Source organism: Corvus kubaryi, unplaced genomic scaffold, assembly GCF_017639235.1.
Source record: "Corvus kubaryi isolate FWS band 111438036 unplaced genomic scaffold, C.kubaryi_AGA036_p1.0 136, whole genome shotgun sequence".
Taxonomy (NCBI): domain Eukaryota; kingdom Metazoa; phylum Chordata; class Aves; order Passeriformes; family Corvidae; genus Corvus; species Corvus kubaryi.
Window position 1 is genome coordinate 3,781,511 of NW_024580670.1, and position 16,810 is coordinate 3,798,320.

At 42.7% G+C, this 16,810-nt stretch overlaps 1 protein-coding gene across 1 annotated transcript in view; it reads left to right on the plus strand.

Annotated features, from left to right (window-relative positions):
- The window catches only part of LOC121657827 (RING1 and YY1 binding protein), a 42,726-nt gene extending 28,414 nt beyond the window's left edge, over positions 1–14,312 (plus strand). Inside the window, exons 3-5 of the mRNA XM_042013965.1 lie at positions 5,981–6,157; positions 6,272–6,370; positions 10,298–14,312. Of these exons, the coding sequence (XP_041869899.1) occupies positions 5,981–6,157; positions 6,272–6,370; positions 10,298–10,550 (529 nt within the window). The 3' untranslated portion in view covers positions 10,551–14,312. The remainder of the gene's footprint in view (positions 1–5,980; positions 6,158–6,271; positions 6,371–10,297) is intronic.
- The last annotated feature ends 2,498 nt before the right edge of the window (positions 14,313–16,810 follow it).

Sequence of the window (16,810 nt, forward strand, 5' to 3'; positions counted from 1 at the left end):
TTCGTGACTCCGAGGAGGAGGTAGAAGACAGGGTCTGGATGGTCAAGGAGGACTGAACAGTTGAACAGTTTTTGGAGGTGGCTGTACACTTTTAAATGTACTTAGTTTATTTTGTGACAAACAGTTGCTTGCTTTATGTGAAGCTGTTACTTTCTTTCATGTTTTTTCTAAAATATTCAGACTTAGACTTGGAGTCTTTCGAACATGTTGCTGTTCCCAACACCTGGGGCCCACAAGTGGGTGTTCCTTAGATGAACTTCTGTATTTTTAAACATCTGTCTTCTAAATAAGAACACAGTGCTAGCACATCAACGTTAAAGGAAAAATCTGTTCTTTAAGCAAAATATTGCTCAGTCACATATTTGCAGTTGTCCTTCTAGTCTTCTTTTACTGTTGTTGCTGTTTTGTGGTCCTGGATCACATGGAGAACTCAAGATAAATGTATGCAGCTTCCATACTGCTTTGCAGTTCTACTCTAAGGATGATGTGTCCGTTCATCCTTTTTCTTGTTGCTAAAAAGGACCATGTGGTCATCACAAATGAGCTGGAAAATATGGAATGAGGGCTCACCCTATCATGTTTATAGCTTAATTCCTCCAAAGCTTTGGTTCTTCTGGATGTAAAATTCTTTTGAGGGGATGTTAATTTAGTTTGTGCTCATGGGTTAGTTTCTAATCCTGCTTCATGCTCAGAAGGATGCTTGTTGTATTATTGTTTTGGCACTGTTTTATAAACACTGTAAATACTCTTAGTCTATTTTTTCTTGTTTTTCTTTAAGCAAAGATATATTCATGTGTGACTGGGGTTATTAAAATAATCATGTACTTCACACTGCACAGTGCATGAAACACATTTTCTCAAAGAGCCGCGGAGCCGCGCAGAGGTCGGCTGGTATCACCACGTGCATCAAAGCCAGAACAGCATGAAATTATCCAAATCCTCCCTACTTCATGTTACATGAGGCTTTTGACTCTGAAATCCCACTCGATGCCACTTTCATTCTTCTGATAACATAGTTGTAGGGAAGTCAGAGCAGTTGTAATTAGATCCACGTTCCCAGGGATTGCTGGAGTCCCTCAAGGTCTGTGTTGCTGCAGGGATAAAGCCCAGTCACTTCCCTGTTCTGTGGTGTCTGCAGGAGACAGGTGCCTTCCCTTTTCTCAAGGCAGAGGGGCCAGAGAAATCCCAAACAGATACAGAAATTAGAGTCCCACGAAAAATGAGGTGCAGCTTATCCTCTTATATCCCTCTTGAAATCCGTGTCTGAGTAACTCCCATGTTGGATGTGTGGTGATTTGTGCTCTGCACTCCAAAGCCTGGTTGTAGGGTTACGAGTGGAGCAGCAGAATTCCTGGGTGTCTGTGCTTTGGATTTGGTTCTGAGACAGGCTTTAAAGGGAAGCTTTGAGTTACAGAAGGAAATGCAAGTAGTAAAACACTACGTGCCAGAACCTTAAAGTTACAGTTTGCTTTTGAAGTTTTAATTTATTAAAAGAGTGCAGCAATGTAAGTAGTGAGCCCTTCAGAAAAGTCCTGTGTTTATTCCACTTCCCATGAGTGAAACATCCCAGTGTCACTTCACATGGCAATCTGAGGGTACAATATTTGCATATAGTGTATATATATATTTGTGTATTTGCATATAGTATATATTTGCAGGCACAATGTTTCTGTGAAGTCTGTTACTAAAAGACAGTAAAGATTATTTGTGTGTATCATTTACTGGAGTTGATGGTGAAGAGACCCAGGTGCCACAGCCATTCTTAGAGCAGACAAATATATTTTAGCTTTTTCATGCAGCAGCATGTCCTTGCTGCAGAGGTCATGAGTTGTGCAAATATCTGCTCCTGGGGGGTAAACTACAGTTCAATTAATGTGAAACAATTTATTTGTCTGTACATAACTTTGAGAGCACAGTTTAATTTTCTTTAATTGCTCTTAGTTTTAGAGGGGGAGAAAGCAATCCTCTTCATGTTGTAAAAAGAAAAATTATGTGCATTTTTTTGTCACATCAGCGTTGGATCTTTACCCAGTCTTTACTCAGGCTGTCACCTAAATTAGGGGAAAATTGCCCAAGCAAAGCATAAGTTTACTGTCATAAAGAAGTTCAGGTAGGAGAAAACACACCTATTTCAGATACTTGCACTGAAAATTCAAGAACTAAGTCTAACGCTAAGTATTGCATCTCTTCAGATAATTTTTGGGAAGTTGATCTTTTTAGCTGTGAGTTGTGAGTAGTGTTATAACCTTATAGTAGGTTATAACATAGTTGTTCCTTGAGCATGAGTGCTGGTTAGAAAGCTTGAAGAGGCTGAGTTAGAACTTGATTTTTGTCACTTAGATGTATTCTCTGTGCACCTGAACATTTTAATGTTGCAGAAAGTAAACTGATGAGAAGATTTTGGGATGAGAAATGGTTAACATTTGTTTCTGTAGCTGTTCATTCTTACAAATAAAGTTCAGAAGTAGTTGCAACTTTCTGTTCAGATAGTTCTGCTTAAGTGATAACTACTTTAATATAATAGTGGTGTATTTGGGTTGAAGCATTCTCTTTGGAGGTGGCCAAATAAATAATTTTTGGTAGGCAGGGAAACTTGGAGTAAGTTTTGGATGTTGCAGCTGCTTTACTCAATTGTGGTTCCTATGGTTAGAGTTTGCTGTGGTTAAAAATGTGCTGCTCAACTTGCTTTGCTTGGCTGTTTAGTAAAGGGCTTTTAACCAGTGTGTTCTGGCTGTTGTGGCAGCGTGGGCCTTACTTGAAGGATTTTGTTACTCCTATTATTATTATTATTACTATGCAGTTACTTAAATTACCTGATTTTTACCCTTTTCCTAAGCTTGCTGCTGGCATGCGTGAAACAGTCAGATTAGGAACTGGAAAGTTGTTAGGTTATTTGCATTATTTTTTAAAAAATCTGTTCTTGTAGTGATGCCATGAAGATTTTTTTTGCCTTTTCTTTTATACCCTTGTTATACCTTTTTTACAACTTCTATATTCTTAGTGCTTTTTGCCTACATTCTTGGCCTTGTTTGTTCAGCCAGGAGACTCAACATCTCAGAAGCTTCGTAGCTGGAGATCAGTGTGCCCCAGACCCCAAAGTCCCCTCCAGAACACATTCTGTAAACTGAGATAGAACCATCCAGGGGAAGGCTCCTTGGGGAGGGGGGGCTCACTCGAGCCTCTCACTGGGGAATCTTTGATAGATGTGCTAATTAGTAACACCTATAATGTTGTACCAGATCTTTTGAGGGTGTGTATTGCAGTGGGCATTTCAGTGCACTTGACCTAGATGTGTGCACCTAAGGATCCTTAAAATAAATACCAAGGTAAAATCCCTTTTCCCCTTCTAACCATGTTTGACTCTTGATTTTAAGACCAGGAAAAGGCATCAGTAGTGCAGCAGATCTTGAAAGATGCTCAGTGTTGACCAAAGTCTCAGCAGCTTTGTGCTCCCTTCCTCATGGCAGGAGGGACCCCATGGGCAGGGCTGGTTCTCCTTCCCACAGGTCCCTGCTTGCTTCCCACTCTCTTCCCTTCCAGTTTTGGCTTTGCCCTCACCAGCAAGCCATCCTGGTGGGTAAGAGGGAATATGTAAATATGGATTTTGGAGAAGTTGTGCTGGTTAGGTGCATGGCTGGCCAGAAACTGATAAAACTTAATAAATGCAGTGTGCTGTCACAGCCACAGATGAGAAGAGCACAGGGCAGCGTCTCCTCAGGAGTGCTTTAAGGCTGGTCCTTTTGCCATTCCAGCCTTCTCTAGGGAAATACGGTGGGACGTATCTATGTGGGTTTGGTTTTTATTTTAGTTCTCATTTTAAAATTTGTATCTCTGTTCAAGCAGTGCAACACTCCTGCAGCAGGAAGGGCAGCTGCACAGGTTAGGCACAAGGCTTGGAAATCACATCACTAGCAGCACATCAGAGTTGTGCAAAGTGGGAAAAACTCAGATTCATGAAATGGGGTTTCCCATGAATGGCTCGGGTTTCTGACTTAGCTGGTTGTGTAAACAGCAAATAACTAAGTCTGGGCAGAAGTGGCAGCTTCAAGCAGTGGGGTTAATCATGTATAATCATGCAGGGAGATGGTATCTGCCCTCTCTTTGAAGATTTCTTGCCATTTTATCTTTTTTGCAGTAGGCGGGGAGCAGGTTGCTTGACACAAGTTACTGTTGTCAGCTTTTAGTGTGGTTGCATCAATCTGAAAATCTTTTCCATGTAACCAAACCATTTCTTTTTACGTGTTTATTCTCAGTCATACAGACAGAAATTGCTGTGTACTGGATTTCAAGGATACTAATATCTTCACTGTTCTGTGCAACAGGTAACTGCTTGGTCTGATCTACAAAACGTTTCAGTATCACAGTCATTTAAGGCTGAAGACCAGATCATTGTTCACTCAGATGTATGTGCAGATTGTAGCATCAACTGAGTTAGTTTCTTGAAGTCCAAATGCCAGGTGTTGAGATGGGTCAGGGGCTCAGGGGCCTGATTACAACCTGTTGCATAGACTTTGTAATAATCTGTGGAAGAGAAATGAGATACTTGGGCATATCTGGCTTCAGCAAGAACATCTTGGTACCATTATACAGGAAACCAGTACCAAGAGAGTCTTAGCAGCTATTTGGATTTTCCCGTGACAGGGAGTAGAAATTCTCTGTGTGTTCCATTGTGTGTATCATCTCTCAGTGTAAATGTTACGTGTGAGCAATTAATGTTTTATACTTGTTTTCAACACATCAAACCACTAAGTAGGTGCTTGAAATCTCTCTAGATGTTTGTAGTAAAAGCTGGGTACAGGTACAGAGCTCTGCAGCACAAACCCCTGGGGTTCTGTGTGCCAGCTGTAGAGCTGATGGTATTTGGGTGCAGCTTTCACTGACAATCTGTTGTAGTCTGATCTACGTACAAAATTTGAGTTGTATTTATGAACAATTTAACAGCTCTGGACAAGCCTGAGTAACTGTTGTGATTAGTATTTGGTTTATTATGGATGAGTAATGGAGCTGATTACCTGTTTTTGTTCTTCTCTCACAAGCTGTGTGGATGCAGGGAGCATAGATCTTTCTAGCAAGTTGAAGGGATCAAATTGATCATGAATAGTCAGAGTATTCAGAGTATAAATTGCTTTGTGATATGCTGGGGGGGAAGTTTTCTAGCTGTCAAGAGAGGGCATTAGAGTTTGGATGAGGAATGCAGGAGAGACAGAGGTACCAATTCCTGTGGGATATCTGAGGATCAATAACCAAGGTATTGGTTACATGTGAAGCTCCTCTCTATGTAAGCCATAACTTGCAGTGGAAGCAGCATTTGAAGGGCAGTTTGCACGTGGTTCTTGTCTGAGCACACTGGGGACTGCAGACAAGGGTGTGAGGATGGTGTGTCGGAGGCTGGCACGGCCGTTCCCAGTGCAAGTGTGAATGCCCACTTGTCTCCTGTGCTCCTGCCAGCCGGCTTCGGGCCTGGCCCACGGGACAAAGTCAGCTCAGTTACCTCTCTTGTTCTTTGTTATTTGTGCAAGGTTTGCTGCTGCTGAACCAGAAGCTCATTTGAGAAATTAAATTGAGAGATATGAAGGAGGCTGATGGTTATCAGGAAACTTTTTTGTCACATTCTGTTTTGTTTCTTAAAATGTAGCCACAGTGCATGGCTGGCAGCTTCTTGGAAGCTGCTTTTTCACTATTGTCCCCCCAAAATATTGGCCGTGATTTCATGACATAGATGAAGAAAGGGAGCATTATACTTAAGAATGTTAAATGTTAAAACCTGATGAAACAGCAGTTCAGAGTATTTCTTTCTTTTAACGTTTCTGTCTTGTTTGGTTACAGCAGTAGTACTTCACATCAAGTAAGGACATCCATTTGGTTCTTTAAGTGGAGTGTTCTTCCCTGGTTGCTGAAATAAATCTTCATACTGCTCTCAGTGTAGTTATTTTTACTCTGTTAAACTGACTATAGATCTCTCTTTTCCTTGTCATTATAGAAAACCTAGAATAAACTCTCAGTTGGTGGCACAACAAGTTGCTCAGCAATATGCAACCCCACCACCACCGAAGAAGGAGAAGAAGGAGAAAGTGGAAAAACAAGACAAAGAAAAACCTGACAAAGAGAAGGAAATTAGTCCAAGTGTTACAAAGAAGAACACTAACAAGAAGACTAAGTAAGTGTGAAGGATGCACTATTAAATGGGATGTGATTTCAGTAGCGCTGTGCATTGGTTAATTGTGCAGTTAAACCAACATCGTAATCTCCCTCTTCCCTCCAATTCTCACAGACCAAAGTCAGATATTGTGAAAGATCCTCCTAGTGAAGCAAACAGCATACAGTCTGGGAATACTACAACAAAGACCAGCGACTCAAATCACACTTCAAGGTAATTCTAGACTGAAGCTCAGCCTGTGGTATCTGAGAACTGTGTTAAAAAGCAAACACTTCTTTTTTTGATGTATGATCTCTTGAACACTGCTAGTGAGGACAGATTCAGGCTTTGGAAATATTAATTCTGTTGTCCATTCAGTTTTCATTTGTCTGCTAAAATAATTGTATTGTCAGTTGGGTAGTAATGCTGTTGGCTGTAAACGCAGTGGGGGAAAAACATTAACCAGCAATCATATCAAATTCTTATCATTGCTCGATAGCAGTAACAAAGGTTACTTTTTTACTTCCTTATCCGTAATTGAGTCACTGTAATTGTCAAGATAATTTTCCAAGTATACAGGAACTAAGTATACATGAACAGATTTGCTGGGATCTTGGTATCAACAAAAAGCACAAATGGCTGGTTTGGTATTTGTCAAAGTTTGAAATGAGCGTATGGAGAGGGGTTTATTCCTAGTCTTGCCTATACTGTTCTTCCATTTAAATCAAAAATTCAGCATCACAAAACAGTTTTTATATTATTGAACTTGAGAGCTACAAGAGGCAGAACTGAACTGGGTGCTTTGCCTGTGTGGGCTGTATAAGAATTGTGTCTCTCTTTAAAATGTGCTGTAATAAGTGTTTTGTAGTGAAGTCACATGAACTGAGGCAGTATTAGCTGCAAACACATGTAAAGCACATGGGAAATATGGTTGGCACTTCAGTTGGCATTCAAGTTGGCAAGGTGTGACTGCAGAAAACTCTGTTCTTGGAAGTTTTTAAATAATAGCATGAAAATCTTTAGTAAGAGGGAATATGATTTGCACAGTAACCCACTGGAATGTAATGAGGGCAGTGTGAAATCTGCTGTGCTACAAGGCTGAGCTGTTTCCAGGGACTGCTGTTAACTCTTCCTCAGCCCCCAAAGAGTGAAGTGTCCATTCCTGATTTGATTACAGAGAGGCAGCTTTATTGCAGTTACTCTTTTCTTGTCCTGTTCTTCTTCAAATTGCGCTTATTTTGAGACTTAGGATGCAGGAGACTTGAGGCACTTGGCTAATGACATAATATTTAATTGAGAGATTACATCAAATAATTGTTTTTACTCATTAAAGGAGTCACTCTGTCTACTGCAAAGTCTTTTAGTCCGTGTTTCGTGGCAAGCTTTTGTCAGGCCTAATTAAGCCTTAATAGTATCAGGTCTAGCTGGATATTTTTAAAGGATACCTCATCTCCTTTACTACTTAAACTGTCTTTTTAAGTGTTTCGTTGCATGGAACTTTTCTGGCAATTCAGTGTTCTCAGGAGTGCTGTCAAGAGTCTTTTTCTGATTTTTACAGAATTACAAGTTTTTTTCATGCCCAGATTGCTTAACAGTTGTTTTGGGTTTTTTTGTAAATTGTCTTCTAGGGCTCTCTGGGTTTGTAAGAAATCCTGTTTAAACTTCTTGGATACCATGCCTGTTGCTGACAAAATATCTTGGTTTATTCCATGCCTTCCTGTGTACTTTCAGATTGAATGTTTTGAAACACTTCACTTATTTGGCCATAAACCTTTTTCGCTATAAACATGAAGCATCAGGGTGTTTAATTTTGCAAAATAACATGAGTGGGCCAATCCCTTTGCCTTCTATAAGAAGCAAAAATGGTATGCATGTATTGAAGAGATTGGTGGTTTCCATCTGTGCTTAATCAGCTCTGTATACAGGGGAAACCCTGAAAGCCTCGTGGAGAAATGGTCAGAAGGCTCAGTTCTGAAACTGACAATGTGAATGTTTCCGAGTGGGGCTGTGGGGAAATCCTGCACCTCAGCCCTGCTTCCCACAGCCCTTCCATGTTACTTTGTCATGGCATTTAAAGATGCATGGGCAGTTCCATTTTTTCTTTCTTTTTTTAAAACTAATTACAGCTCTGAGAGCTGCCTTTTAACAAGCAATAGCCAGAGTTCACGTCAAACCCTGTAGGAAGGTGGAGGCAGCAGGCTCTGTTCCGGTATCTGGGCCAGCATTTTGGCTCTTTCTGAGTACAAGAGGAAACAAATGACCAAGGCAAATTACAGGAAGGACTGGGTTTCCTAGAGGAACTCGGGGCTCAGGGAGGAAAATACGTCCTCGTACTACGCTTCCGGGAACGCCGGTGGCCGTGCGGGGGATCTGCCGAGACGGTACTGGAGCGCCGGCGGAAACCCCAAAACCTGCTGAGCCAGCTGGCCTTTCTTGTAAGCCACAATCGAGGTGGCATCATCTCATCTCACCCGTGGTTACGTGTGCAGCTTGGCAGCTCCTGTGCGTGTGTCTGTGCAGCGTGGGCGCGTCTCCCTGCCCCGGCAATCCAGAGCACGGCTCCGGGCTTGGAAAGGCTGATCCCGGAGCAAAGGGGCTGCTGCAAGTAGGAGTTTTACTGAGTGTTAGTCTAGTACAGCAGTGTTTTGGTTTTTGTTTGTATTTTCTGTCTATTAAAAATGCTTTTCCTGTGGTACTTGTTAAAATTGCACCAGCCTCCTAGATTAGATAAGAAAATACTATTTTTGGTGCGGTAACTTCATTTTTGGTGAGGAAGTTTGCAGAAATACAATTGTTCTATTTTGAAAGCTGTACATCTGTCCTCAATGCATTTTTCTGTTCTGCCTGGTTCTGGAATACCACTTGGATAACTGCTACTTAAGGACTTTCTCCTTGTTAACTTACCACTGCAAGCCATTGAGTATTCATGGGGGATAGAAAATGAGCTTAATTCCGTCCTTTTCTGTTTTACTGCACTAGCCTTGTGTGCTGCAAGTGAGGAGGAGAAAAGGCAGAGTGGTTTAAAAGCTGGAGCTTGATCCCAAAGTAAACTAACCTTCCCTCCATCCCTCTCAATAAGGCAGCTCTCAGCAAGCTACTTTTCACTGATGTATAAAGACTCTCCTTTTTAATTTCCCTATTGGGAATATTCTGCTGCTTAAGCCTGACCCTTAATTAGGAGCAAAAGCTGTAAATTACAGCAGTCGCTGCAGCTGACTTGGAATTTGCTGGTAGCTGGAGGAGTGTCCAAGGCTTGTTGAAGCAGAGCTTTGGACCAGCCTGTGAAATGTGCTTGAATGTCAGCTTCCTAGAGCTTCGACCCTTATTAGCTACATTACTAATTGAATGATAGCACAGCATGCAAATTACCAAGATAATCCTGAGTAATAAATACCAGTGGGTTCTTTTCGGGTGGTTTGTATTTTTTTTCCCCCTTTTCTTTCTCCCCTAACCAAAAGCTCTGGCTGCAAAAAATACCGTTGTACATTCCGGATTTTATTTACAATAGCCTCGATTCCAGAGGGAGCATTTTGAGCTATTTTATCCATAGGCTGATTGGGCATCTGATTTGTATAAGCTCAAAGCAGCTGAAAGAGAAGCCAAGTTGTCCCAGTGCCTGTGTTGTTTGCAGCTGCAGAGTTCCAACATGGGAATGAAAGAGCCGTGGCCGAATGCTTTCATGTGGTTTTGTATTGCAGAGTCACAGCCTTGTCTCATAACATCAGGGCACATGATGAGATGGTGAATTTAGATAAGAGAACTCTTTCATCTGCCCCTTGGGGAGGAGATCCTTCCCTCTGTCTGGCTTCTCTCCGCTTGGCTCTGCTGTGGTGTCCTCCTTTCTGGCAGGGTTGGATTAGGGAGAAGCCTGCAAGAGACTCCCTGTGCAGAGCTCTGTGAGACAGGTTGTTCTCTGGGGCTGAGTGTGCTCTGCAGCCCTCAGAGGCACAGGGAGCCTGGCTGGTACAGGGAGCAGGTCACACCTTCATCCTCTGCTCTGCAGCACTCACTGCCTGCCTGGGTTCTCCTCCCAGCCACTGCCATCTGCGCAAGCGAGGGGTGCAAGTCACACCGAGTTTGTTTTCAAATGCTTTTCCTAATAAACTGTCCCTTTTTCATTTATTTTTATCCTTTTAATAAATGTCTTCTCATTCATTTTAGACCCAGACTGAAAAATGTGGACAGAAGTACCGCACAGCAGCTGGCAGTCACAGTGGGAAATGTCACAGTAATTATCACAGACTTTAAAGAAAAGACTCGCTCTTCATCCACGTCGTCTTCTACAGTGACCTCCAGTGCAGGATCAGAACAACAGAATCAGAGCAGCTCGGGCTCTGAGAGCACAGACAAGGGCTCGTCCCGTTCCTCCACGCCCAAGGGGGACATGTCGGCAGTCAACGACGAATCTTTCTGAAAAATTGCACATGGAGTTGTGGAAACTATGAATCAGGGTATGAAATTCAAACACTCCACCTGCCCACGCTGTTCAAATCCTGGAGAGCCTCTTCTGTGCTTGAACACACTTTCTTGGACATCGACCTCTTACTGATGCAACCAGGATGATTTCTGCTTGCCGTGGGCACCTGGCCACCAAGGAATTTCTCACCCTAGCGATTACTCTTGACACTTTTATGTATTCCATTGTTTTATATGATTTTCCTAACAATCATTTATAATTGGATGTGCTCCTGAATCTACTTTTTTATAATATCTGCTGTGCACAATTTTCCATGAACATGACAACTTTTTGTTTTGGGGTAGGGAGCGGGTGGGGTGGGAAGGGGGCTTTATTTATTGCATTCACAAACTCCATCCTCTTTCAACATATCCTTTTTAAGTTCAGTTCTTCTTCCAGTTATACTGTGTACTATCAGTTTTGATATAAATTATATATAAATATATATATAAATAAATATATATAAAGGGTTATTTGAAACCAATACATGGAAACGCTGGTGCTTGAAACACTGTGAAGTGATAAAACAAATTAATTGAACAGTTCAAGATCTGGGACAGTCCCCTTCTGTGAAAGTACTGAAACTGAAATGGAACTGGTCTTAGGTGAAAAGTGTTCCTGAAGGTTTGAACCTGGATGGGACCTGTTCTCTCTATTGTTCCTTCCCCATTTCTTCCCTAAGCAATGGCTAAGGTGCACTGGACACGGTTTTGATTGTTACAGCTTGGGCTCTGAGATGAGAGAGGATTGCTCCAGGTAGCTGATGTTTCTCCTGGGGTCGCTCAGGTTGGTGATGTGCAGCTCCATGCCCAGCTGGAGCGGACGCATTCCCAACCAGACTGCTGCTGTTACACCACGGATCCGTGTGTTCTGGAACGTGAGCACGGCTGTGTCATGCACAGCCAGTCCCACACGTGTTGGTGTTGTTAATGAATTCCAGCCAGCAGCCTCAGTGCCCGAGGTAGCTAGAAGTGGAGTGGTTGCTGTGGGTTGAAGGCAGCAGGGAGCCTGGGGGCAATCCTGAGTTCAGGAACCGAGCTGGTGCTCGCTCTAGCCACGTGTGGGTTGGTGCTTGTCAGCCCTGTTCCGTCTGTCCCATCCATGCTGTTGGGGTGGCTCTTATCCGTGAAGTCCATCTGTATCCCAGGAGTGGTTTCTGAACAGCATCTTGTCCAGTGATGGGCTTGTCAGCATTTGGACACTTCTGAGTCTCCTGCTGTGGGAGCAAAAGTAGGGAAAAGTTTTCATGCTGGCAAGTGAGCGACGTGTGGCTCATGCTCATGACCAGCATCTCCTTCATTCTTACTCTAAAGTTCTCCAGACTGTAATTTCTTTTCCTGACCTCTTAGTGTTGCTTTACAGTTTACCTTCCATGCATTATCCTGCTAAAACACTCAGCTGAAGAGGTGAAACAAACTTTTTTTAAAAAGCAAAACAAACCCCAAACCTCTTTGGCTTTTCATCTTTATTTAGTGGCCCCAGGGTGCTTTGCAGTAATTTCAGGCACAGAGGCTGTGGCTTCATCTGACATCAACTGCATAACTTTTGGGCATGATGAAAGAGGGCCACATTTTGACAACTTTGTGCCTGCTTGTTATATTGTGAATTATTTGCTTGGCAAGAGAAATTTCTCTTTGTGGAGGCAACTGATTTAAGATTTCTTTTAAAATCAGTGTGGTTTTGAGTAGCAGACATAGGTTCCTTTCACACTGGTGACAGAAATGTGTGAGTAAGGGATCTGGTAGAGCCCCTGCTTGAAGGCACGTGCAGTGGCAGTGCCTTGGCAGCAGTGGTTTTATTCTGAATATGTTAACGTGGGCACCCCAACTTAATTCTGCTTATATTTGCAGTATAGCCTGTCTTTTGTAAGCATTTTTAAAAGTATTAAAGAACCAAAGGAAAACAGATGCTTCCTATGAGCATCAAGACAATTTATTATACATAGTTTTAAATACTATGAATATCTCAATCCACATTTTAACATTAGTGGGATATTGCAAAGACATTCCTTTTCCAGTTTTTACTATTCCTTTAAGGGTCTCAGGGAGGGTAAACTGGTCAGCCATATTTATTTATTTTACTGAAATGTATTGGAATAATTTTTTAAGAGAGATTTTTTGAAGATGCCCCTGAACTTGTATATTTTGCACTGCTTTATAAATGATCCATTATCAATTAGGCTTGCGTGCATCTCGGCCGCGATCCAGCCAGGAGGGTGAGTGAGTGGCAGGTCCTGCTGGCCTCAGCAGGGCTCAATCTGGTGCTTCAAGTCAAACCACGTGCTCACCTTCTTTGTTGGATCTGGGAATTTGTGCAAAAAAAGAAAAAAAAAAAAGCATTGTGTGTACCAGGAAATTGCTTCTTTTTCAAGTGAAACTAGACCTGTCGATCAGTTAAAAAGCTTTAACGCCATACCCAGCTACTCGTGGTACAGTCGGTAACATCTGTCCCTTTGGCGTGCCTCCTCGATGAAGTAGCTTGCTATAAACAAATGGGAAAATTTCTTTGGAACAAGTGACCTGGAATTCTGCATTCAGTTAGGAAGTGCTAGCTAAGCATTGAACCCCCCAGCCTCATCCGTAGCTGTTGCGTTGTGGGTTTGAAGGACAGCGTTTGCTTTCACACTTAATTTCCGCAATCAGCGTCCCTGCGGCACCGCGGGCAGGGTTCCCTCCACGCCGTGGCCGGAGGCCAGCCCGCCCTTGGTGGGAAAGGTGTTCCAGAACCAAACCAAGCAAACACTAGTGTAGGGAAGGACCAGATTCACGGTGTTCAGTGGCACAGAACGCAGGTAAGTGAAGCACAGTGTTACGATGGCGAAGTTTCGACTCTTACACAGACACACACACACACACAGACACCGACACAGCTTGCCTGACTCGCTCAGTTGACGTAGTTCTGCAAAGGAAAGGTGACAGCGTTTTACACCACCAGGCTATTTATTTGAATTGGAACTTTGCTTCAAATTGGACAGATCGAAAATTTGGCAGCAGCTTCTGTGAGTTTATTTCCACTGAGATGTTTTCACCTGCCTTACCAAGATCATTCTCAGTCTACTTTTTTAAGCTCTACCATAAACTTAAATTATTGAAAATTTATTAATTGCTGACTATTATATAATAACCTTTGCTTGTATGTAACCGAATGGTTTTAAGAGCCAACATTTAGAGTATGACAATGGAGCTGAACAGTTTTTAATGCGCAAGCAGTTCTGTTCTTGTGTATGACTTGTAACCTTAATTTACTGTGTAAAGATGGTTACATTATTTCCTTAGCTTTGTTTGTTGGAGACAAATATAGAATGCTTGTTTAAGTATGTCAAAACATAATCTTATCTTGTGGATTTTTATGTTAATGTATTATACGAGCTCTATTTTTCATTTGCCCAGAAAGACAGCTTGTATAACGCTTCTGAAAGTTTTTCCGCTCTGTAAAGTCTTTAGAGCTGACAGTCCTGTTAGGTTTGTTTTAATCTTCATGCTAAAGTGTCAATGGTGGTTTTGTGAACTGGTCAGAAATTCACAGGTCTTAAATGTTTTTGGGAAATTTATATTGGACACTGCTCTTTGTCTAGCAAATAAAAGATGTTAATATATTCCTGTTACTGGCATGTGCACGACTGTTATTAGAAGCCACTTTATCATTTTCCTGCTTTAAATAGAAATGTCTATTTATGAATTCTGCTTGTAGTTTTTTCACAAATAAAATAGTAAAATTTAATTAAATCTGAAAGCTCTCTTTTTTGGGAGATGCCAGTATTCAGAAAAGGTGGAGAGTCCTGTTTTTGGAGCACCTCCTCAGTGTGTACAGCTCATTCCTGAGCACCCACTTCTGCAAATACAGGTTGTGCCCATGGAAAACCTCAGTCAAGCGAGTAAATCCTGTTTGTTCCCTGGGACTCACGACATGGGGAGACTTTGTGGCAGATGTGTCTGCAGAATTTGGGTTTCAGGTCCCTGGAAATAATAGTTTTTTCCCTTTCTGTAGCTGCAGGAATGGTGAGGCTTACTGCAGAGGGTTTAGTGAGAGCCCCTGGGAGTTCCTTTGCCTGTCTTGTGCTAACGAAGTCCCAGGAGTAAATTTAATAAAATGTAATTGAGAGTCTAATTGTATTTTTATAGCATGAAAATACTGGTATTTTGCAAGCAGTGTTTTGGTCCTCTGCCTAGGAAACAAGGTGATGTGAATTACTGTGCTCTTTATAGTTCTTTTTCCCCTCCGCCACCCGAGATGGGAGATGTGTGATGTAACTCTTCAAATATGAAGTTGAAGTTTGAAAACAAAGCAGTGGATAAAATGCCAAGGGGACAGAATCTTTTTCCTGGGAATGGGAGGGCAGTTCCTAAACGAAAAGGCATTTGGATACTTTTATGTACGCTGGGGGAAGTGTGTGTTACAAATAGAGGTTGCTTTAGAAATCCCCATGTGCAAACAGACGCTTGAATGCTTTTAACCTCAGTTGGAAGCAATTCAGGTGCCTTTGTGCCAAGAATAAGAAGAAACAGGAAAGGTAGTGGTTGTTCTACAGACCCGAGAAGCACTTGTTTGGCACGCTGAGGACTGAGCAGAGGAACAGTCCTTGCCTTGAAGAGCGTACAGTCCCTTTCCTCAGCTGTGACCAGCCAAAGGTGCCAGAGCCGCTGCAGGGGCAAAGTGTACGAGCTGCAGGGAGAGGAGGCGACGGCCTCATCTTCATCACCTTGATGCTTGAATGTGAAGGCAAAGACTTGGATGGAGCCAGCAAAAGACTTCCATGTCGGTGTTGTCTCCCTCAGAGCCTGCCCAGTCACCCCTTTGCTGGGATTTCAGGTGACTGCTCTGGAAATTCCTTGCCTTGGAGACACGTGAGCCAAGGGCCACCTCCAATGCTGGAGCTGCAGTTGTCCCTGCTGCTGGCTGTCCTTGTATGAAGATGATGCAGTGCTGCACTCGTGGGTTTGTGGATCCCTCCAAGATGTAGGTGTTCAGCTTCAGGCTGGTGTCTTGCCTGGCAGCAGGCTGGATGGATTCCTACAGCCCTACTTGGTTGTTTAAAGGTAAACCTGAGTCTACTTGCTATAAAGACAGCAGAGCTGTGAAACTTCACATGTGATTCACAAACTGACTAGGCTAAAAAAAAATCCAAAACAAACAGATCTGGAGAACCAGCAGAATCTGGAAGGAAGAGGGAGACTGGCTGCATTTTGTAATACCTGGATGCCCTTGTGGCTTTTGTAGTTGTTACAAGGAGAGGGAAATGTCAGGTCTTTCTGCCTGCCTTTCCCTCAGCTGTTCCTTGAATATTTACGTGCCTAAGTGTTGCTTGTCTTTGCTCCTCCTGTCAGCAGACACAGCGAGGCTTTTTTGCTGTTTTCCCCTTACGATGACTGATTGCTTGGTATTTGTATGGAGCCTTTTTCCAGACAGGGTTGGGGCTGATGCTGATTCCAGCTGAACCCATCTAATAGGAAGACACTAGAAAGTTCAGCCGTGTTTTCTCATTGTTTATTCTCAGCAGAGAAAAACCTGCATGCAGAGATCACCAATAACATCAAAGGCTGTTTCAGAAATTCCTAATCAAGGCACTTCACACCACTGCAATTATCCCACTTGCAAAACTCCCCCATGGCAGAGCATGGAAGGCTGTGACAGCGAAGAGCACTCTATGCCTAACTCAGGTCTGCAGTTAGTACTGATATTAAAGATAAAGATCCTGCCTTCCTGCAGCCAGTGCTGCACATCTCAGCACTCACCTCCAGTCCCCTGTTGCTCCTCAGACAGGGATCGCTCCTTGCACAGCAGGAACTGATCTGACAGCCCCGGCTGCACAGGAAACTCAGAAGGCACGAGCCAGTTGTGCTTCCTAGATGAGGAATCAAGAAACAAATACTCCCTTGTTCTCCTCTGTCTTCATACCATAAAAAAGGGAAAAAAAATACGATATTGCTCTCCACCATGGCTATTTATTATTCCCAGGATACTGGAGATTTCATTACTTTCTAACATTCTTAATTTTTTCCAACTTCTTTTCTTTCATCATTAGGAGTTGTCAAAAATGTTCTGACATCCTTAAGAGGCTGTTCCGCTTTCCCCCTTCTCCAAAACCATTCTGAGAAGGATTGAAAACTGCACAGTGGCAACTAGAGAGTCCCAGTGTGAGAATCCCTGCTGTTCCACATCCCTGCCTTGGCAATCCTCCCTTCCTCCTGCCAGCAGGTGAGGCAGAGGGATCCAAAGCT